We start from the raw sequence: 17,631 nt of genomic DNA, 5'->3' as shown, positions 1-17,631 counted from the left end.
AACAAATAAATAAATATAGTGTCAATGCATACACCGTTTACGTAATTTACGGTAAAGCCTTTCTCCCTCTCAGATGTATTACGAAGGAAAATTGACCATTTATTGCGCTATATACGGTAAAACCCTTATTACTAGCTGAGTTTAATACTGAAGTAAGGGCAGCGAAAACATTGGTTTCCTTATGAACGATACGGTTTCCTTTCTTACCATTACATGCAGCCATACAAAAGTAAGGCTATTTTTACCGTAAAAGCTGCAGTAGCATGTCCGTGTATTGCGTTTAAATTTTAAAGCATTTGTTACATGTGTAAAAGTATGCTGGTACCTATGACAACTTCTTCCGTTATGTATGATATAAAGCTTTCTAGCGTACAGTTATTTATAAACAGGGGTGACAGCTTTCTTTCTTCATCCAAAGGAAACCCGGATATTCAGTCGAATTATTGCCGGATAAGATTTTCAAGTGCTCATTATCACGCATGCGCAGAACGGGTTACACGGTCTTCACACAAACAAAAGCAAATGGCTATTTATTCTTGTGCTCCTAAATTGTTGGATTTGCGTGAATTTGCGTGAGTTGTGTGGAAGCTACCGATGCTTACATTGCTTTACATATTGTTGTTTATCTGCCCATGACCTGGCTGTTTTAAGCGTCGTTGAAAATGCTATTTGGCTTATTCACATGCACATTTCTTACTCCAATCTTCAGATTAAACGATCCACTTCCGTTGAGTCTTCCTGACCTCATTTACAACTACTGACTACTTTAGTCTCAATATTGCGTGCAAGATACCAGTCTAATTTCGTGTCTTTTTTCGTTTCTCATGTCTTAGGGGATTTATTTTGAACGGAGACTATAGGGAATCGGTCATGCGATAATCAACCTCGGTTGCTTGCTTTATTCCGCTGATATAGTCGAAACTTCGCGAAGAAAAAAAAAATGTATTACTCATTTTTTGGTGTATAAAGGAGAAATAGTCATGAGATCCTCAATTACCATTTTGCGCTCGATCGTTTTTGAGGATCTCGGAAGTTGGAAAGTACAAATGTGAAAATTAAAGGAAAAAAATGGTTGTATCAATCCGGATGTAAAAAGGAGCAATCGAATTTGGCAACACTTGAGGATAAACCATGTAAATCGGGTCATCGTAATTCAAATTTCAATATCAGATAGCATTACAAAGCCTATTCACTATTTAAGTTTTCTGTTTTGAAAAGATTTCAATTTAGATTTAGCAAATCGCCAATCGATTTAAAAGTTACTTCGGCACTGAAGTACTTTTTGATGACAGTGCATATAAAGTAAAATACAAAACGAACGAACTGCTCAGCTTTAGAATAAAATTAATGTTAATATATATTAACCTTAAAGTATAAAGAATAAAAATCTATGTACATGTTCCAGTCTCAAACCTTATAAAAATGGCGTGATTTCTTTGTTCTATCCACTGAACTCAGATTAAGCGTCAGTTCGGACTTTTTTTTATTTTAACAGTTGATTAGAAAATGTCCCTCTGGCCAGTTGAAATATGTCTGATTTCATAGATTAGCTTCACGAATACCTGCCCCTACAACAAAAAAAACACACACAATCATTGATCTGAAGAGTACCTCATACGAAGCCAACATACGATTATTAAGTTACGATATATGCATTGGTTTTAAATGATTGGTCCATAATCCAGTCCACCCAGCACAAAGATTAACAAGATACATATAAAACAAGCTTTATTTACAATTCTTATTTCTCTTGATTTTGCGGGATTGAACTCGATCTTTAAATTATTCGTGTGCAAGACTGTTTTCCCCAAGAGCGTGATGCTGAGAGTTTAATCTTTGTACAGGAGATTTAGCTTTGTGTTTAGACGGGTTATCGCCTCTGACATAAGTCTTTGGGCGAGGAACTAACTCGTGCTCGAGGTGGACGTCGCCATCGTCAGGCTCTTGCGATAATTTTTCAAAATTGCGTCGTGTATCAAACTGTCAAAACAGAACATTAGGGAGAATCCTTGAAGTTCTGCAAATCCTTATTTCCGGAACTTTCATCGTCGCGTAGCCAACATGTGTTTGGAATGCCCGGGACTGAACTAGATCTTCTAAAAATTATGTTGCAGCAAACTGTTCTTCCCAAGAGCGCAATGATTTGTGAGCGTTTCAGCCGTGTAATTTTTGGGATATAGTTATATGAATTATCTCCTCTGACACAGTATTATAGCGCGCGAAACAAACACTGCCTGGTCACTGTCGTCTGCCACGCGTGATAGTCCTCCAAAATGAAATCGTCATTTGTCAAACCGTCAAGCCAGATTTTGAGGAAGGTAAGAGAGAATGTTCAAAACCGGAGCTTCAGTGAGACTGATCTGAAAGGTACGCGAATTAGATATTGACAAATTAGAAAATAATGTCGAATTTACAACTCCATCCAGTGCAATAATTGTATGACGCTGACGTAAGTGTCAGCAATGTGTAGAAATGGGGATTCCCCTAGTCGCACGATAAGCTGAGACTTATGTTTCAGTCATATCATGACTGTGGGATGACGATATCACCAGGCTGGTTAATATTGTTAGTGTCTTCTCGGGTCCAAGCTGGATTGGCCATTTCTGTCTTTCTATACATATAGGTAACATGTAGCTATTTTTATTTTTCAAATGGTCATCGCAAGAACAGGGATGAACACTTAGGTCCAAATTTAGGTGGCGACGGTACCCTATTGTTTAATTACAGGCAATTACAGAAAGTCAGACGTTCTTTTTTTATTGGTGTGTCCAATTCAGCCTGGAAAAAATATGTAGCAAGTATCAGCGTTGTATCCAAAATTTACCAAGATGTACGATTTATGAGAACAGATGAAGCGAGAAATAGGCCTATACATCTTGTGCGAGTTGTCCATGGAGCCGGAATTTGACATTCGATATAGTTTTTATTCCGGAATATCGATCCAGCCTTTTCGATTTTAATATCTGCCGACGACTGGTTCCCCTACACATGATAGCATCCCTGATTATTACAAATTCAACAAATTCACCATTTTTTCATGGGATTTAAGTTGTGCTAAAGGGATAACTATGCCGTGGTGTGTGACTGTCAGCATAAAATAACCATTGAAGTTAACTAGCAAAATGGGAGTGCAGAAACAGTCACCTATATTAAAGATGTAGGACTGTTTTTATTCTCATTCCAATCATAATTTCTAAATACATCTTTGTCTTCTATAAATGTAGTGTGCATGATTAATAGGTAACATGTAGGCAAGTCCGTTAGCAATATCTCAAAAGTAAGTGGTTTATACCCTGGGCATGCTTTTTCCTACACCAATAACACTGAAAAATTCTTGAATATGGCGTTAAATATCAATCAAATATAAATAAATAAATCAAAAGTTCTCACTTGCTGGCGAAATGGTTTCAACATATACTTGGTTTGTTTGGTTTCAGGTGGATGGATATTGTCTTTAGCACCAGATTCACAATGCGGGAAGTGTTCAACAAAACAAATTGGAGAGGATATGACGTTTACGTGTTCCGTCGTCATGGAAACGAATGACGCAGACAAGATGTCGTCAATTTCACTTCGATGGCTCAACCAATCGATGGATCCGGTTGGTCTTGCGTCATCAGGCATAACGTAAGTGGAGTGTAAATTCAAATACTAGCTGAAGAATCAGTGTAACGCTTTAGTAAGATTTCTTCCACCCATAAACCTGACCTGCATATATAAAGGTCCATGAACATCGGCCATCAAGAATTTTTATCAACAAGCAATGTACAACAACTTTCCTCGCCTTGCGAAAATGTCCCCCCATTTTGGAAGGATGTAACAATAGCATAGCGTGTCGAAACAATACGCTTCACAGTTTGAATATAGAATGCCATCTACCTTCCCTGTTGCGATTTCGACACTTGGACTGATGCAGGCATACATTTTCCCGTAGCTGGATGACGATAATAAGTGAAGTAGGGGTGGGAGTGAATGGGAGTGGGGGGAGGGGGGCATACTAGTGACACTTGCCAGTTCACACAGTTGTCCCCACACTGACCCAAAATCACGAATAGTTTCTCCCACATATGCTATCAACACTAACCTTATTTGGCCCTAGGGTTCCTTTCCACACGTGCCACTTGTTTGAACTACACAATTACCTGATGTCCAACACAGCTGCAGGTTTCCATGTGACCTTGGAATAATCATCCTGGAAAAGGAAGTCAAGTGGTTGAATCGCAGCTGGGCGGTGAGAGGCTATACCTCCATGTTCCAGAGTTATTTTGCAGTACAGACTATAGATGACAGATTCATTGCGCCTCGCGCCATACAAAAGCGTGGGAGTCTCAATTTGCACGTACTCACAGGCTATGCACAATTATATACGTAATGGGCCATTATTTTGTGTTTCCATTCAGCGTATATATGGGTAAATATTTATCTTAGTAACGTTTTGAAAGCAACTGCAATAAGCATTAAGGAAAAAGTAAGTTTGTAAGTAGGACAAGACCTGTAAACGGCTACTAGTTCACTTGTCTACTAGTGATCGCCGAACTCCGATCATGTCGTTTGCATTGTTTTGGTTTGCATTGTTATGACGGTTAAGCGGCCCCATTGGTGCTATTTATAAGTGAATGTATGAGACACCGCTGGGGTATAGAGTTGAGACACCATTGGGGTATAGAGTTGAGACACCATCGGGGTATAGAGTTGAGACACCATTGGGGTATTGAGTTGAGACACCATCGGGGCATAGAGTTGAGACACCATCGGGGTATAGAGTTGAGACACCATTGGGGTATTGAGTTGAGACACCATCGGGGCATAGAGTTGAGACACCATCGGGGTATAGAGTTGAGACACCATCGGAGTATAGAGTTGAGACACCATCGGGGTATAAATACCTTCGCTTTGAGTAATTCTAGATCAGTGACGTGGAATAAATTGCAGCTAACATCGCTACGCTTTCTTGGCATTCTGTTTAAGCCATGGTACGTGTACGTTGCTATTTTTGAGGCATATACATGAACAGTTGGAATAAAACCCTCAGTGAGGTAAACGTACAGAAGGCGGTATTTCACCAGTTACGTGTGACCATTTGCCAACGATTATACTGTCGTCACTGCTCTGGTTTTACTCTCTATGCTGCAATTTTTATATTAATTCGACAATAGATGACAGAAAGAACATTTGAAAGAGGAAATGCGGACGTGTTCTAAGGTACTTGCCAAAAGTCAAAGAAAAGCATTTGTTGCGCAAAAAAGATTTTCAGATCCTGGTGTCAAATGACCCGGAATATCAGCTTTCCGGACACGAAAGTGATTTCTTGTTGGAAATAGGATTTTTAGATCCTGATGTAAACTTATCAGAGATATCAGTTACACGCACACTGACAACATTTAGCGTGCGTTTTTGTAGATTCCAGCAGCAAAACACGGTCACATGATACGTTTATGATACATTCAGGATCATGTAACGATTCAAAGCCATCTTGTACATCCTCACATGAGATTTCCATCGACGCTGATTGGTTGATGTAGACGACAAAAATAGCACAATTGAGACCTGGATACCACACGCAGGCAAAATCTTTGACCGGCTCGTTTATTTCTGGATTTGAATAAGGTATTAAGCAACATCGAAATAAACAAATAGATAGAAGCATCTTTGAATTTGGAAAGGTATGAAAAATTAACTTTAACGACGATCTGGAATTTTTTTGTATCTGGTCGTAAATTAGCACTTAAATACAACCATCTCACATTCCGCATAAGCTTGCGCCGAAATGTTGTTTCGAAAATTCGTAGGTGTTATTGTCCGTCAAATGTCCCAAGCTCAGGAAACGTTAATCCCAAAATTGACGTCGTTTTAGTGTGTTTCATTTCAGCGTGACGATGGCTTGATACAATGTTGAAACAATAGGTGCCAAATCGTTTCATTTTCCTTTACTTGTGTTTCGGGGGAAAATTATCAGTGGAACTAATGGATATTAAAAAAAACGCCCATGGCTTTCGCGTTTTTAAAGTTCACAGCCAGTTGAAACCATGACTTGTTCATAAATTAGATTTCCTAACTTTTAGGCAACGGGTGTACAGCAATCAGTCCACAAGTAATCAGATCTTCCTGCAAATTGATAACATAAGAGAAAGTGACGCCGGAAGTTACACCTGCGAGGGTCAAAGTTCAGAGAGCGGAACAAGATTGAGGCGGCCCACGTCATTGCTTGTTATCAGTAAGTAAACAATCAGCACGCCTGTTCTTAAGGTCATTGGTGGGTGACCGTGCCTTTTATGACATGATTGATTGCCCTTTACAATAACATGGACCATTTCTTTTATAAACATTTCAATGAGAATTTTTGAGTAGTCCTAGATATTGGTTACTAATTTGCCAGTAAGTAATTTGTGTCCCGCGGTCAAATGCACTAAACAGTGTTACAGCGGAAATTATCCTCCCCAGGAGAAACTGTTCTAAAAACAAAAAAAAATTTCCTCAAAGCGCCATAACCGCAACCTTTTTTGAAATTCGCATGCGTCGCAACTTGTGACGGCTTGTGGGTCAGCCTTTCTTGTCTGACAATCTCGGGACAGAACGGACATTCGTGTACCATATATGTCAATCAAAATGGACGTTCTGGTCAATAATCGACAGGTCAATTTTGAAAGCAACGTTCAACACAAATCAAGAAAGTATACAACTACAAAATTTCATTATGATAATCATTAATATCATTATGAGTGAAAGACGCAAGGAATGTTCTAGGGGAATGAACTCAATGAGAATCCAAATCATGTACCATTCTAGCTTTGCCGTTACTATGCTACATTATTTCCCTATTTCAATTTCAGAGGACGTCGACATAGAGTTCCGGGAGACCCCCACAACCCAGTACCCCCGGGTCAACAGTAACGCCCTCATACGGTGTCTCCCAGAGGCTAACCCTCAACCAGTAACAACTTGGTTTTTCAACGGCAAACCTCTTCTCAGTGGTAGGCTATAGCTGGATATGTTTGATGCGCTCTGTCGTGGTGAGCTTTCACCACCAGTGACGTCACCGTTATATGCGCAATTACGTCGCACTGTATAGAGGCGTGAACACCAAGCTTACCGCCAGTTCCTCAAAATTTTGTGTGAAATACATTAGACAAGAGTTACGTCGTTTCACAAAAATAACGATGACGTCACTTGTTACCTGTAGGAAAAATACGCATTGCCTAACATCTCTGTTATCGTTTTAGCGGTAATGGAATGCAGGGAACAATGACATCATCGAGTTATGGAGGCATACGTGATTTAAAATGGTGCAGCATCTCAATATCTAAATTAATTAGTATGGCCTCGGATCAATCAGTCAGTCGATGGATTATGTATGGATACCTTGATCTCCTCATCATGCGTTCCTTTGAGACTTCATCTTCATGCTTTCCTCCTCCAAGGTTTTGTCTTCATGCTTTCCTCCTCCAAGGTTTTGTCTTCATGCTTTCCTCCTGTAAGACTTTGTCTTCATGCGTTCATCTAAGATTTTGTCTTCATGCTTTACTCCTTTAAGGTTTTGTCTTCATGCGTTCTTCTAAGAGCTTGTCATCATACGTTCCGCTAAGGTTTTGTCTTCATGCGTTCCTCCTCTAAAGGTTTGCCTTTATGCGTTTCCTCTCCAAGGGGTTTTCTTCACGCATTCCTCGAAGGTTTCGTCTTCATGCTTTCCTCCAAGATGTTGTCACCATACGTTCCTCTAAGGTTTCGCCTTCATGTTTTCCTCCAAGATGTTGTTACCATACTTTCCTCTAAGGTTTCGTCTGCATGTTATGCTCCAAGGTTTCGCCTTCATGCGCTCCCCTAAGGTTTTATCTTTATGCTTTTCTCTAAGGTTTTGTCTTCACGCATTCCTGTAAGATGTTGTCATCATGCGTTCCTCTAAGATGTTGTCATCATGCGTTCCTCTAAGACAATGTAATCATACGTTCCTCTAATGTTTCGTCTTCAAAAGTTCCTTTAAGGTTTCGCCTGCACGCTTTCCTCTAATGTTACGTTGTCATGCAGGTCGTTTTATCCGGTCTGTTTATAAAAACATTGTGACTCAGTCCATTGTGCAATCACACCTGCTTTCCTTTTATTCTTTCCCTTCAGGAGGTCGGTACACGATAGCTGAGAACGGTCTCATTATCCACAGGCTGACCAAAGAGGACGGCGGGAAGTACTTGTGCAAAGCGGAGATTCCTGTTGAAAAACGTTCCGCTAACAAAACTATCACCGTCATACCTGCGAGTAAGTAACTCCGCAGACTCCAGAGCACTTGGCATTCGTTTATCACCCACCTAGGAAGCCGAAAAAGACGTCGTGAATCTATATTGCTTTGTATTTATTCATTTCTGAATGTTATTCTATCCATTACTCAACTATATTTCCCTCACGTGCCACGGTTAAGTTTATGAATTGAGAAAACCGAGATATGCTCGTGGGAAACCACAGCACCTGTGGAAGCCGATAGAGGACATCTCACTACCTCACTACGTCAACCTGTCCAATACAGGGCGAGGCGGCGAGGGAACAAGGTAACGAGGCAGCGAGGTAGCGAAGTAGCGAGGCAGCGAAGCGAGATAGCATGATAGCTATTCAGTGAGGTAAAGAAACAGCGAGATGACTTACCTCGCTCTGTCGCCTCGCTACCTCGCTGCCTCTTTGCATTACTGCCTCGCTACATCGGATCGCTGCCTCGTTCCCTCCCTGTCTCGCTACCTCGCCCTTTGCAAAGCCCGAGGTAGCGAGGCAGCGATGCGAGGCAGCGAGGTAGCGAGATTATGTTGATCTCGCTACCTTGCTCTCTCGCATCTCTACCTCGCTGCCTCACATCGCTACCTCTTTACCTTGCTTGGCCACCTCTGTACCTCGTTTCGCTACCTCCTTACCTGGCTGCCTCGCCCAATATTAGAAAGGTCGAGATAGGGAGGTAACGAGGTACCCTCTATCGGCTTCCCTGAGCACCTGATCAGGTTTACTTGACAAACTACCTGAATCTCAGACAATATTAGTCAAGGGGTAACAGGCTTCCGACAAAAGTCGTTTGACCACCAGGCCTTACAGGCAGGTGTCACTCTCCTTCCCACGATTCTATAATGACAGCACACCCATTGGCACACTAGTTCACATACAAAAACATATTTTTCTAGGTCTTCGAACATAGCAGAAATTTCGTGTGGAATATATGTAGCCCCCAACTTTGCATGATACTGGAAAGAAATTGTCAGTATTCCAAGTGCGAAATCTGAAGCAGACTTTCCGAAGTCCGGAATAAGTATCGACCTTTTAAAACAAATCAGAGGTATCTGAGCCGCTCAGACGTACTCTAATTGCAATTGCTTACAGGTGTCGGAGAGTTGGTGTTTAGGTGTGAAATAGTGACGCTTATACTCGTCTTATCCGAGGTTCAGACTGTCTTACGGTTAATCATGGAGTACTATCCCCTGGTCAATTTGACACAGTTGATTGAAATAAAATGTCTGTACAGTTCGCATGTCTATTTGACGAACACGTTCTCATCACGGGAGACGTCTCGTTATACCGCCAAATAAAACAACCTAGGCACGGTGCTTTAAACCGTTGTGTAATTGTTCATTATAGTACTGCCGTGACAGTTTTGATTGGCTCGCTATTGGTTTTCGCCAGCCAATTGGCGTTGTTATTAGTAACACGAACCTAGCACATCAGTATGTGGGAAACGCTGAGTTATTGACACCTATGCATTCACGTTTTCCAAGCCAGGAGTCAAGCTACATTTGGGAAACACAAGAGCCTCTGTTAATCTGGTTTCATTTACGCATGAAATCCGATGTTTTATACAGTTCATCCATCTGAGAAAGGAGGCTCAAAATCAAGTCAGTTCGGACACCTTTGAACGATAATGACCTGACTTAATGTACCTATTGGAAAATTTTGGTTACTTTATGGGTAGTGAAAAGGTCATGAGTGTAAAATGATATCACAAAAGACTTGTAAAGGAAGTAAATGTTTATACTCGCCCTAAAAGGCGGCCTCGTACATATCTAATGATCAAGATGCTGTGTTTGGTTATAAAAATCAGGACGGATTCAGGTGAAAAGAAACAGTGAACAGTTTTTAGTGAAACACAATGAATTTACTAGGCAAATGAATAAAATCAATATTCAAACCGGCTAGCATGATAGTGTGGATAAGTTGGCGATAAAGAAAGTACATGTATATATCTCAGTTGCGCTATGATTCCAAATCCATATCCATATCTTATATCGAGCCCAGCGTAATACACAAGCAATGCTGCGTCACTGGAAATATGAGGCCTTTTCACACACTTTTGTGTATAATTCATTTGAGGCCCGCATATTATGGTATCAAGTGTTCTTAAATTCCTTCCCGGGGCTCAGTTGGTTACCGCGCTAGCGCAACGTAATGATCCGGGAGCCTCTTACCAATGCGGCCGCTGTGAGTTCAAGTCCAGCTCATGCTGGCTTCCTCTCCGGCCGTATGTGGGAAGGTTTTGCGGCAACCTGCGGATGGTCGTGGGCTTCCCCCGGGCTCTGCCCGGTTTCCTCCCACCATAATGTGTCGTATAAGTGAAATTTTCTTGAGTGCGGCGTAAAACACCAATCAAATAAATAAATAAATCCCTTCCCTCAACTAATATTTTAATAAATGTCTCACATAAATATATGTGTCCTTCTTCGATGATTGCAGGTACCCCCATGATCAACAAACCGCTGAATGACGTAATCGGGGCCTTTGGTCACGTGACTGTGAAGTGCATGGCGTCCGGTCAACCAGTGCCTAACTATCACTGGTTCAAGGTTTGTCGGTAACAGCGTCATTTATGAAAATATTCGCTAAAAAGTTCTGCAAATACTCAAAACGTTTCTTAGAAATATTCCGCCTAATTTATCTGTGCCTATGCGATACGTGACCGCATACAACTGTGCGTAATTTCGCACTCTTCCCAACATTGGAACATGATGTGTAAATATTTCACAAATTTGACATTCTCAAAAATACCTTCCAAATTTCGAATATTAAACACGAACTTCATCAGTATGATATATCTTTTTTAACCCAACTGACGTAAACTGAAAAGGGGTCGTGTTTATACCGGCTACGTACTTGACGCATGCTCATTAGCCAACCGCCAATGTCGTCGCTGCTCTGATTTTACTCTCTGTGGTATAGTCTTTTTAATGTACATGTTTGATTTTTTCTCAAGTCCTAATAACCTGACTGTGTCACTTAGTCTATTTGATTATTTTTCAAGGCATATAGGTAACTTTCGATTAAGTTACTTTTTTGTGACATGAAACTACTTTGTGTAAAGGAAAGATTGTCTTTGACATTAAGCTCGAATTTATATACGCATTCATTAGATTCATAAATTGGTTTTGTTTCCTTGTGTATCGGAATATCACAGTGTAAGTTCAAGGGTGCAGTTTGTGAAGCGAAAATTCAGGACTTGACGCGTTTAATTTTATGTTACAGAGTGGTTCAGCAAATATCTTGGAAGAGCCTAAGTATCACGTGAACAACAACACTGGTGTTCTGATTATCTATAACGTCACGCGCGCAGACGAAGGCAAGTACATATGCATCGCTTCCAACCCGGCCGGGGATACCATAGCAACGGTGGATGTTAAAAACGTGACTGGTAAGTTCGCTTTACATGTTTAACGTGTAAAACTTTCAATGCTACCTTTTATACACACTTGCGTCCGTGGACACGTTGGAACACCAACAAAAGAATAACGTGTTCTTGACTCTCGCTAAGTGCACTGGACAATGGAATTTTTTGTAGAGGTCCAACTTGCCACCAGTGCAAGTCGTCTAAACTTAATGCTAACGCTGTACGGATAGTATATATTTCCGCTTAATATTTAACTTTGGCAGACAGTCTTGTAATTTTAATTACATTGACATGCAGTTATGAGAAAAAAGAAATCCTTTTCATTGGACATTATTAGTAGTAACTGACGAGTGTCATGCTTTTAACAGAAACACCGACCACGAAAATTTTTGGGGAGAAGGTGTTTACCAAGGGAGAGAATTTGACGTTGATGTGTGAGATTTCCGGCCGTCCATTTCCAGTTGTGTACTGGTACCGAGCAGACGACGACATGCGCTGGCCAGCCGAATCCATATCAGTAAGTCTCATTAAGGAGGTTATTTAATATTAAAGACCATTGCATAAGGGGTAAAACAGGAAGAGCAACAAGTATGGTATAGCTGGCGAATGGTAAATCAATAACATCCGGTGGAGTCCGGTCACATAGCCATACAATGTGAGAACACGATGCAAACACGATGCAGTCACGAGCGGTACCTGCTCAGATTGAGGAAACATATCCCCCGCAAACACCCATCTCAACTTCAAGCTGAAATGAAAGGCTTTGCAGCTCCAAGCTGTAGAGTTAAGGCGTTGAAACTATTCAACTCGCCTTTGCCGGTTCTTGCCGTCCAAGCTTTGCTATGTTTGACTTTTCCAACTTGTTGTGAATGTGGCAGTTCAAAGATGAGTTGTACATTATTCAGTGAGCCTGATGTATGTGTAAAGATTCAAACTTAGTTGTACGAAACCATTGTTCATTCACGCCTGGTGTGAATGTTCATGTAGCAGTTTTAAATTTGTTCATTACGCTAAACGCAGTTCAAGAAGTGAATAAAATATTGATATAAAAGACTACAGTGTGGAAACTGCGTCAACAAACCTTATGAAGTTGACAAATGGTCACTGGCGAAAAGACTACAGCGTGGAAACTGCTGTCGACAAGCTTTGTGATAGTTGACAAATGGTCACTGGCGAAAAGACTACAGCGTGGAAAGCGCGTCGACAAGCTTTGTGATAGTTGACAAATGGTCACTGGCGAAAAGACTACAGCGTGGAAAGCGCGTCGACAAGCTTTGTGATAGTTGACAAATGGTCACTGGCGAAAAGACTACAGCGTGGAAACTGCGTCGACAAGCTTTGTGATAGTTGACAAATGGTCACTGGCGAAAAGACTACAGCGTGGAAACTGCGTCGACAAGCTTTGTGATAGTTGACAAATGGTCACTGGCGAAAACATCCAATTTCTGGGGTTTACTCTCACTGTTCATATAAATGCTTAGCCATCAGTAACTGTGGTTAAGCAAAAGTACGTAAACAGACAAAAATGCAGTGATGCTTCCTGCACTTTATTGGCTGTCGCTGGCCTTAAATTACTCAGAAGGATGTGCTATCACATTTAATAAACAGTAACTTTGCAGCAATGGAAAGGGTCTTGGGGGAGTCCACCATCCAGGTTTATTGCAGGCACACAATATAAAAGACGAACAACAATATGTGGAGTCATTTATTGAACATTTTCCTGCATTTTTTCTTTTTCTTCCAGGCAGATGACCGAATATTAGCCCAGTGGCGGAATTTAACGAGTCTTGAGTTGTTAATAAGGAATATCACGAGCAATGACGAGGGACATTATGTGTGTGTCGCACAAAACATGGGAGGAAGCCGCAATGCTAGTCTAGATGTTGAAATTAAAGGTAAACTATTCATCTGCTGAAAATTCAGAATTATTATTTTACGAGTGTGATTATATATTAGTTTTAACTTTGAAAGCGTAGACTTTCCTCGTAAAGATACACATGTAGCACATGTTTTATTAAGGTAACGTTCGTATAGCTTAGAGTGATTTCTCTGTTTCGTTTCAGAGAGTCAACAAGCTGGAGATAATTTAGGCAACCACCAAAACTCAAACGTTTTAAATGCCGCCTGGGGCGTGTTGTTGGGTATAACTTTCGTCGTCATCTTACTTGTGATTGGATCATTTTTTTTTCGACGTCATCGCCGAGGCCAACGCCTGACGTCATCAAACATGGTCGTCTGCTCTTCATGTCTCGCTTGCATCCATGACAGCAAAAGTTCCCGAGGCTCAAATGGGGGGACTCTAGAAAATGCGTAAGTTCGAAATTAAAAAGAACCTGTGTTATTTTACTGAATCCGCCCTTATACCAAAAATTACCTTTTCACATTTTTCTATCTTTCATCACTTAGAACTTAAATATGTAAATGTTTACTTATCTCATCACTTTTCAACTTATAAATACCGATGATCCCATAGTATTGAATTTTGACAGTCATTTTTTCCAATTTAAAATGGATTGTTGTCTAACTTTCGGAAACATCACAAAGACTCTTGAATCTAGCCATCAGAAGAGATATTTGTGTACCCGCCGTCAACCAAAATAAACCTCCCAGATCAATAATCGATAGGCCAGTTCCCAAAACAAGTTTCTTTCTTTGAATCTTGGTCTTATGTTCAACTCTTGTTTTTTTTCTGGGTGTATCAGCATTCATGTTATATAGATTTGGTAACCATCCATCTTTTCTGATTTGGTCGACATCCATCTCTTCTGGGTTTGGTAACCATCTATCCTTTCTGAGTTTGGTCGCCATCCATCTTTTCTGGGTTTTGTAACCGTCAATGTTATATGGGCTATATATCCATCCATCTTTTCTGGGTTTGGTAACCATCCATCTTTTCTAGGTTTGGTAACCATCCTTCTTTTCTGGGTTTGGTAACCATCCATGTTTTCTGAGTTTGGTAATCATCCATGTTTTTGTGGGTTGATAACCATCTATGCTATATGGGTTATATAAGCATCAATGTTTTCTAGGTTTGCTAACCATCCATGTTTTGGGGGTTGATAACCGTCTATGTTATATGGGTTATATAAGCATCGATGTTTTTCTGGGTTTAGTAACCATCCATGTTATATCGGTAAGATATTTGCAACCAATGTGGCACTTGAGATAAATCATCGTGTTTTGGAAGACGACTGGTATAAAAATGTGGAATTGGACACTTTGATATCAGTGCTTCACCTGTTGTCACTGCTTCGAACAGAAACCAGTGTAAATATGACCGGTAAGGAACCTGTTGTTGGGATCATTCACCGTGATATTTATTTATTTATTTGATTGGTGTTTTAACGCCATACTCAAGAATATTTCACTTAAACGACGGCGGCGAGCATTATGGTGGGAGGAAACCGGACAGAGCCCTGGGTAAACTCAAGACCACCCGCAGGTTGCTGGCAGACCGTCCCACGTACGGCCGGAGAGGAAGTCAGCATGAGCTGGACTTCTTTCACCATAATATGAGAGCTATATAGGAAGCTATGCATGGAAACAAACATTTGTGTACCAGCCGTTAACCAATGAGAACTTTCCGGGTCTATAATCGCAAGGTAAATTACCAAAACGACGTATAACACAAACCATCAAAGAATTAAAGTATAAAAGGTACGAAAGAGAACCTGTCAACAGTTTTCAATGATGTTGAAAAGACGCAAGGTATGTTCTATGCCAGAAGATGAAGAACAAATTATCCATGTTCATCTTTTCTTTCAAATCTTTATTTTAGGTCCAGTAAAGAAAAGATAGCATTTAGTGAACTGATAGATACTCCTGAGAATTCCAGGAAAGAATCTCTGTCCATTATCTCAACTAATCTACCAGGAGGGAAAGGTGAGTCCGGGGTAGTCTTTATTCCATGTTTGCAAATATTTTGTGCCAAATTAGATTTACTGAACAGAGCCAGGTGGCGGCACTTAATTCTATGCCATAGGTAATATTGATGGCGTCACTAAACAAACAGGTCACAGATCTGCAGATTCCTTCCGCCGTCTTTGTTCTTTCTTATGTGGCATTTAGTTGACGAATCAGGTCAAAACCGTCGTTACAGTAAGAAACCATTGTTATTCACCTTGTTATACGTGTAATCTGTTGTTTGATGACTACAAATCATTACGCAGCGCTAGCGCGCTTACCAACTGAGCCACGGAGGCCCCTCTTTGCTTTTGTTGTAAAAATATATGGGAATTATAATGATATAAAGAAATTAGTTTGTGTCATTGCTTTTGCTAAGAAATAATAAAATGTTGGTCAGCGTGCAAAGAAGGGAGAGTACACAGTTCACGCCCAGATTCTGTGTTCTTTGGAACATTTGTAAAAAACTAAGCCTTTCTTTGTTATATTTCAGATAACGATATTTCTGCCGACATGGATGAAAGAGATTCAATTTCTCAGGCAGGGGATTTCGACGACAATCTTAACGAGGAAAAAAGCCCAAGGAAAGGAGACATTAAAGGTTACACGGAACTTCCGTTGGCCTGAACGTTTATTGGCCTGAAATCGGTCCAGGGATAGTTCCGTTTTTCGCCGACAAACTATATGAAGGATACATAACAACTGTCCGCGCTCTTGTTCTGCTGCGTCCTTGTCTGCAAAAGGCCTATGAAAACGTGTCATTTTGTACGCTGTTATATGTCATATGGAAATTGCGGTAAAACAAAAAACGACTATTTACAAAAGTCAAATTATTTTACGGTTATGCAGACATTAGCTTTGTTACAGGAGTTCAGGCAGTGGGCAAAGATGTGGTGTCAGCAAACATGATGTCGTGTCAGCAGACATCGTTGAATACGCGATGTGGTATTGCCAAACATCGCTGAATACGACGACCTCAGTTACGTGGTGCTGGACATTTCGATTTAGCGAGCTTTTTGTACACATGTCACCTTGTATGTCGTTAATACCAGAACAGTGACATGTACAGAGTGCATGGCCGATGCAAAATAGGAATTATATGACATTGTTATACGACAGGACTCTCTTATACTTTCTTATGCACCAGATGGCTGCCTGATCCGTCGTGCTGTGGATATGTGCAATGCTTAAAAGGCGTCGGTAGCACATTTATTGACCCCACGGGTGTTATTCCACATTGTCGGAAAAATTGGCTCAGCGCTTTTCTCCCCTCTGATTTCTTCCAAGTAACACGCATAGGAAACACGGCACTACAGGACTTGTGGAGCAATTTAGTTTAGGGCTGCAAATTCCGAAACAAGTTTGATAGCGGAATCCTCATAAGTATGCCAGATTAACAACACGTGACTCATCGCCACACGGATGACAGCACGCGGATGGGAGAAATCGTGGATAAAAATGAACAATCGAGAACAATACCTCGAGACATTTGCCTCTGTCTGTGTCACGTCCTTATACATAGGCCCGAACTGGTCGCAAATTCACATGTACGTGTATATACATATATGTATATATATGCATGCAGACTTTAGGGTATACGCTAATGACTGTCGTACCCTGGTTTATTATTTATGTCTGTGTCGTGTGTGTGTGTGTGTTTGTGTTATACTGTACAGGCAAAGCATATTTTGTTGTTTTATTTTCGGCTAAATTAACATGCTATATCTCTTTATTTAAGGGTAGAGTTAACTCTTGTTAGCGTTTAAATGTTTGAGCGTCATAATACGAAGATACATGTATATTTATGTAGGATGCAATGACCGTATTCGACGTTGCATGTATTGACGTTAATTGTTTATTTTGTCGTTTACGTGTACAGGTTGTTGCTGCGTGTTACGGGCACACGTGGAGACGTTGCTGTTGTTGTTGTTGTTGCTATGCCGCACAAGAAAAAACGATGGCTGTATTTAATACATGACGCTGTTATAATGAATACTGCGGGATGCTCGTAAATTACTGTAAAAATACCCATAATTATAACGGTGGACCAGTATGATAATAGATGCATGTTATATAACGATTACACTGTTAAATAAAATCGGGGTATAATT

General features: G+C 40.6%; 1 protein-coding gene across 1 annotated transcript in view; it reads left to right on the top strand.

The window, feature by feature from the left end:
* The window catches only part of LOC135464436 (roundabout homolog 2-like), a 59,058-nt gene extending 41,945 nt beyond the window's left edge, over positions 1 to 17,113 (top strand). Inside the window, exons 3-13 of the mRNA XM_064741862.1 lie at positions 3,438 to 3,627; positions 6,063 to 6,214; positions 6,831 to 6,971; positions 8,110 to 8,247; positions 10,690 to 10,799; positions 11,476 to 11,641; positions 11,986 to 12,134; positions 13,362 to 13,512; positions 13,681 to 13,927; positions 15,396 to 15,499; positions 16,014 to 17,113. Coding sequence (XP_064597932.1) covers positions 3,438 to 3,627; positions 6,063 to 6,214; positions 6,831 to 6,971; positions 8,110 to 8,247; positions 10,690 to 10,799; positions 11,476 to 11,641; positions 11,986 to 12,134; positions 13,362 to 13,512; positions 13,681 to 13,927; positions 15,396 to 15,499; positions 16,014 to 16,147 — 1,682 coding nt within the window. The 3' untranslated portion in view covers positions 16,148 to 17,113. The remainder of the gene's footprint in view (positions 1 to 3,437; positions 3,628 to 6,062; positions 6,215 to 6,830; positions 6,972 to 8,109; positions 8,248 to 10,689; positions 10,800 to 11,475; positions 11,642 to 11,985; positions 12,135 to 13,361; positions 13,513 to 13,680; positions 13,928 to 15,395; positions 15,500 to 16,013) is intronic.
* The last annotated feature ends 518 nt before the right edge of the window (positions 17,114 to 17,631 follow it).

This window comes from Liolophura sinensis, chromosome 4 (genome assembly GCF_032854445.1).
Source record: "Liolophura sinensis isolate JHLJ2023 chromosome 4, CUHK_Ljap_v2, whole genome shotgun sequence".
Taxonomy (NCBI): Eukaryota; Metazoa; Mollusca; class Polyplacophora; order Chitonida; family Chitonidae; genus Liolophura; species Liolophura sinensis.
Note: the sequence above shows the minus strand (reverse complement) of the source record. Positions and strands in the feature narration are given on the sequence as shown.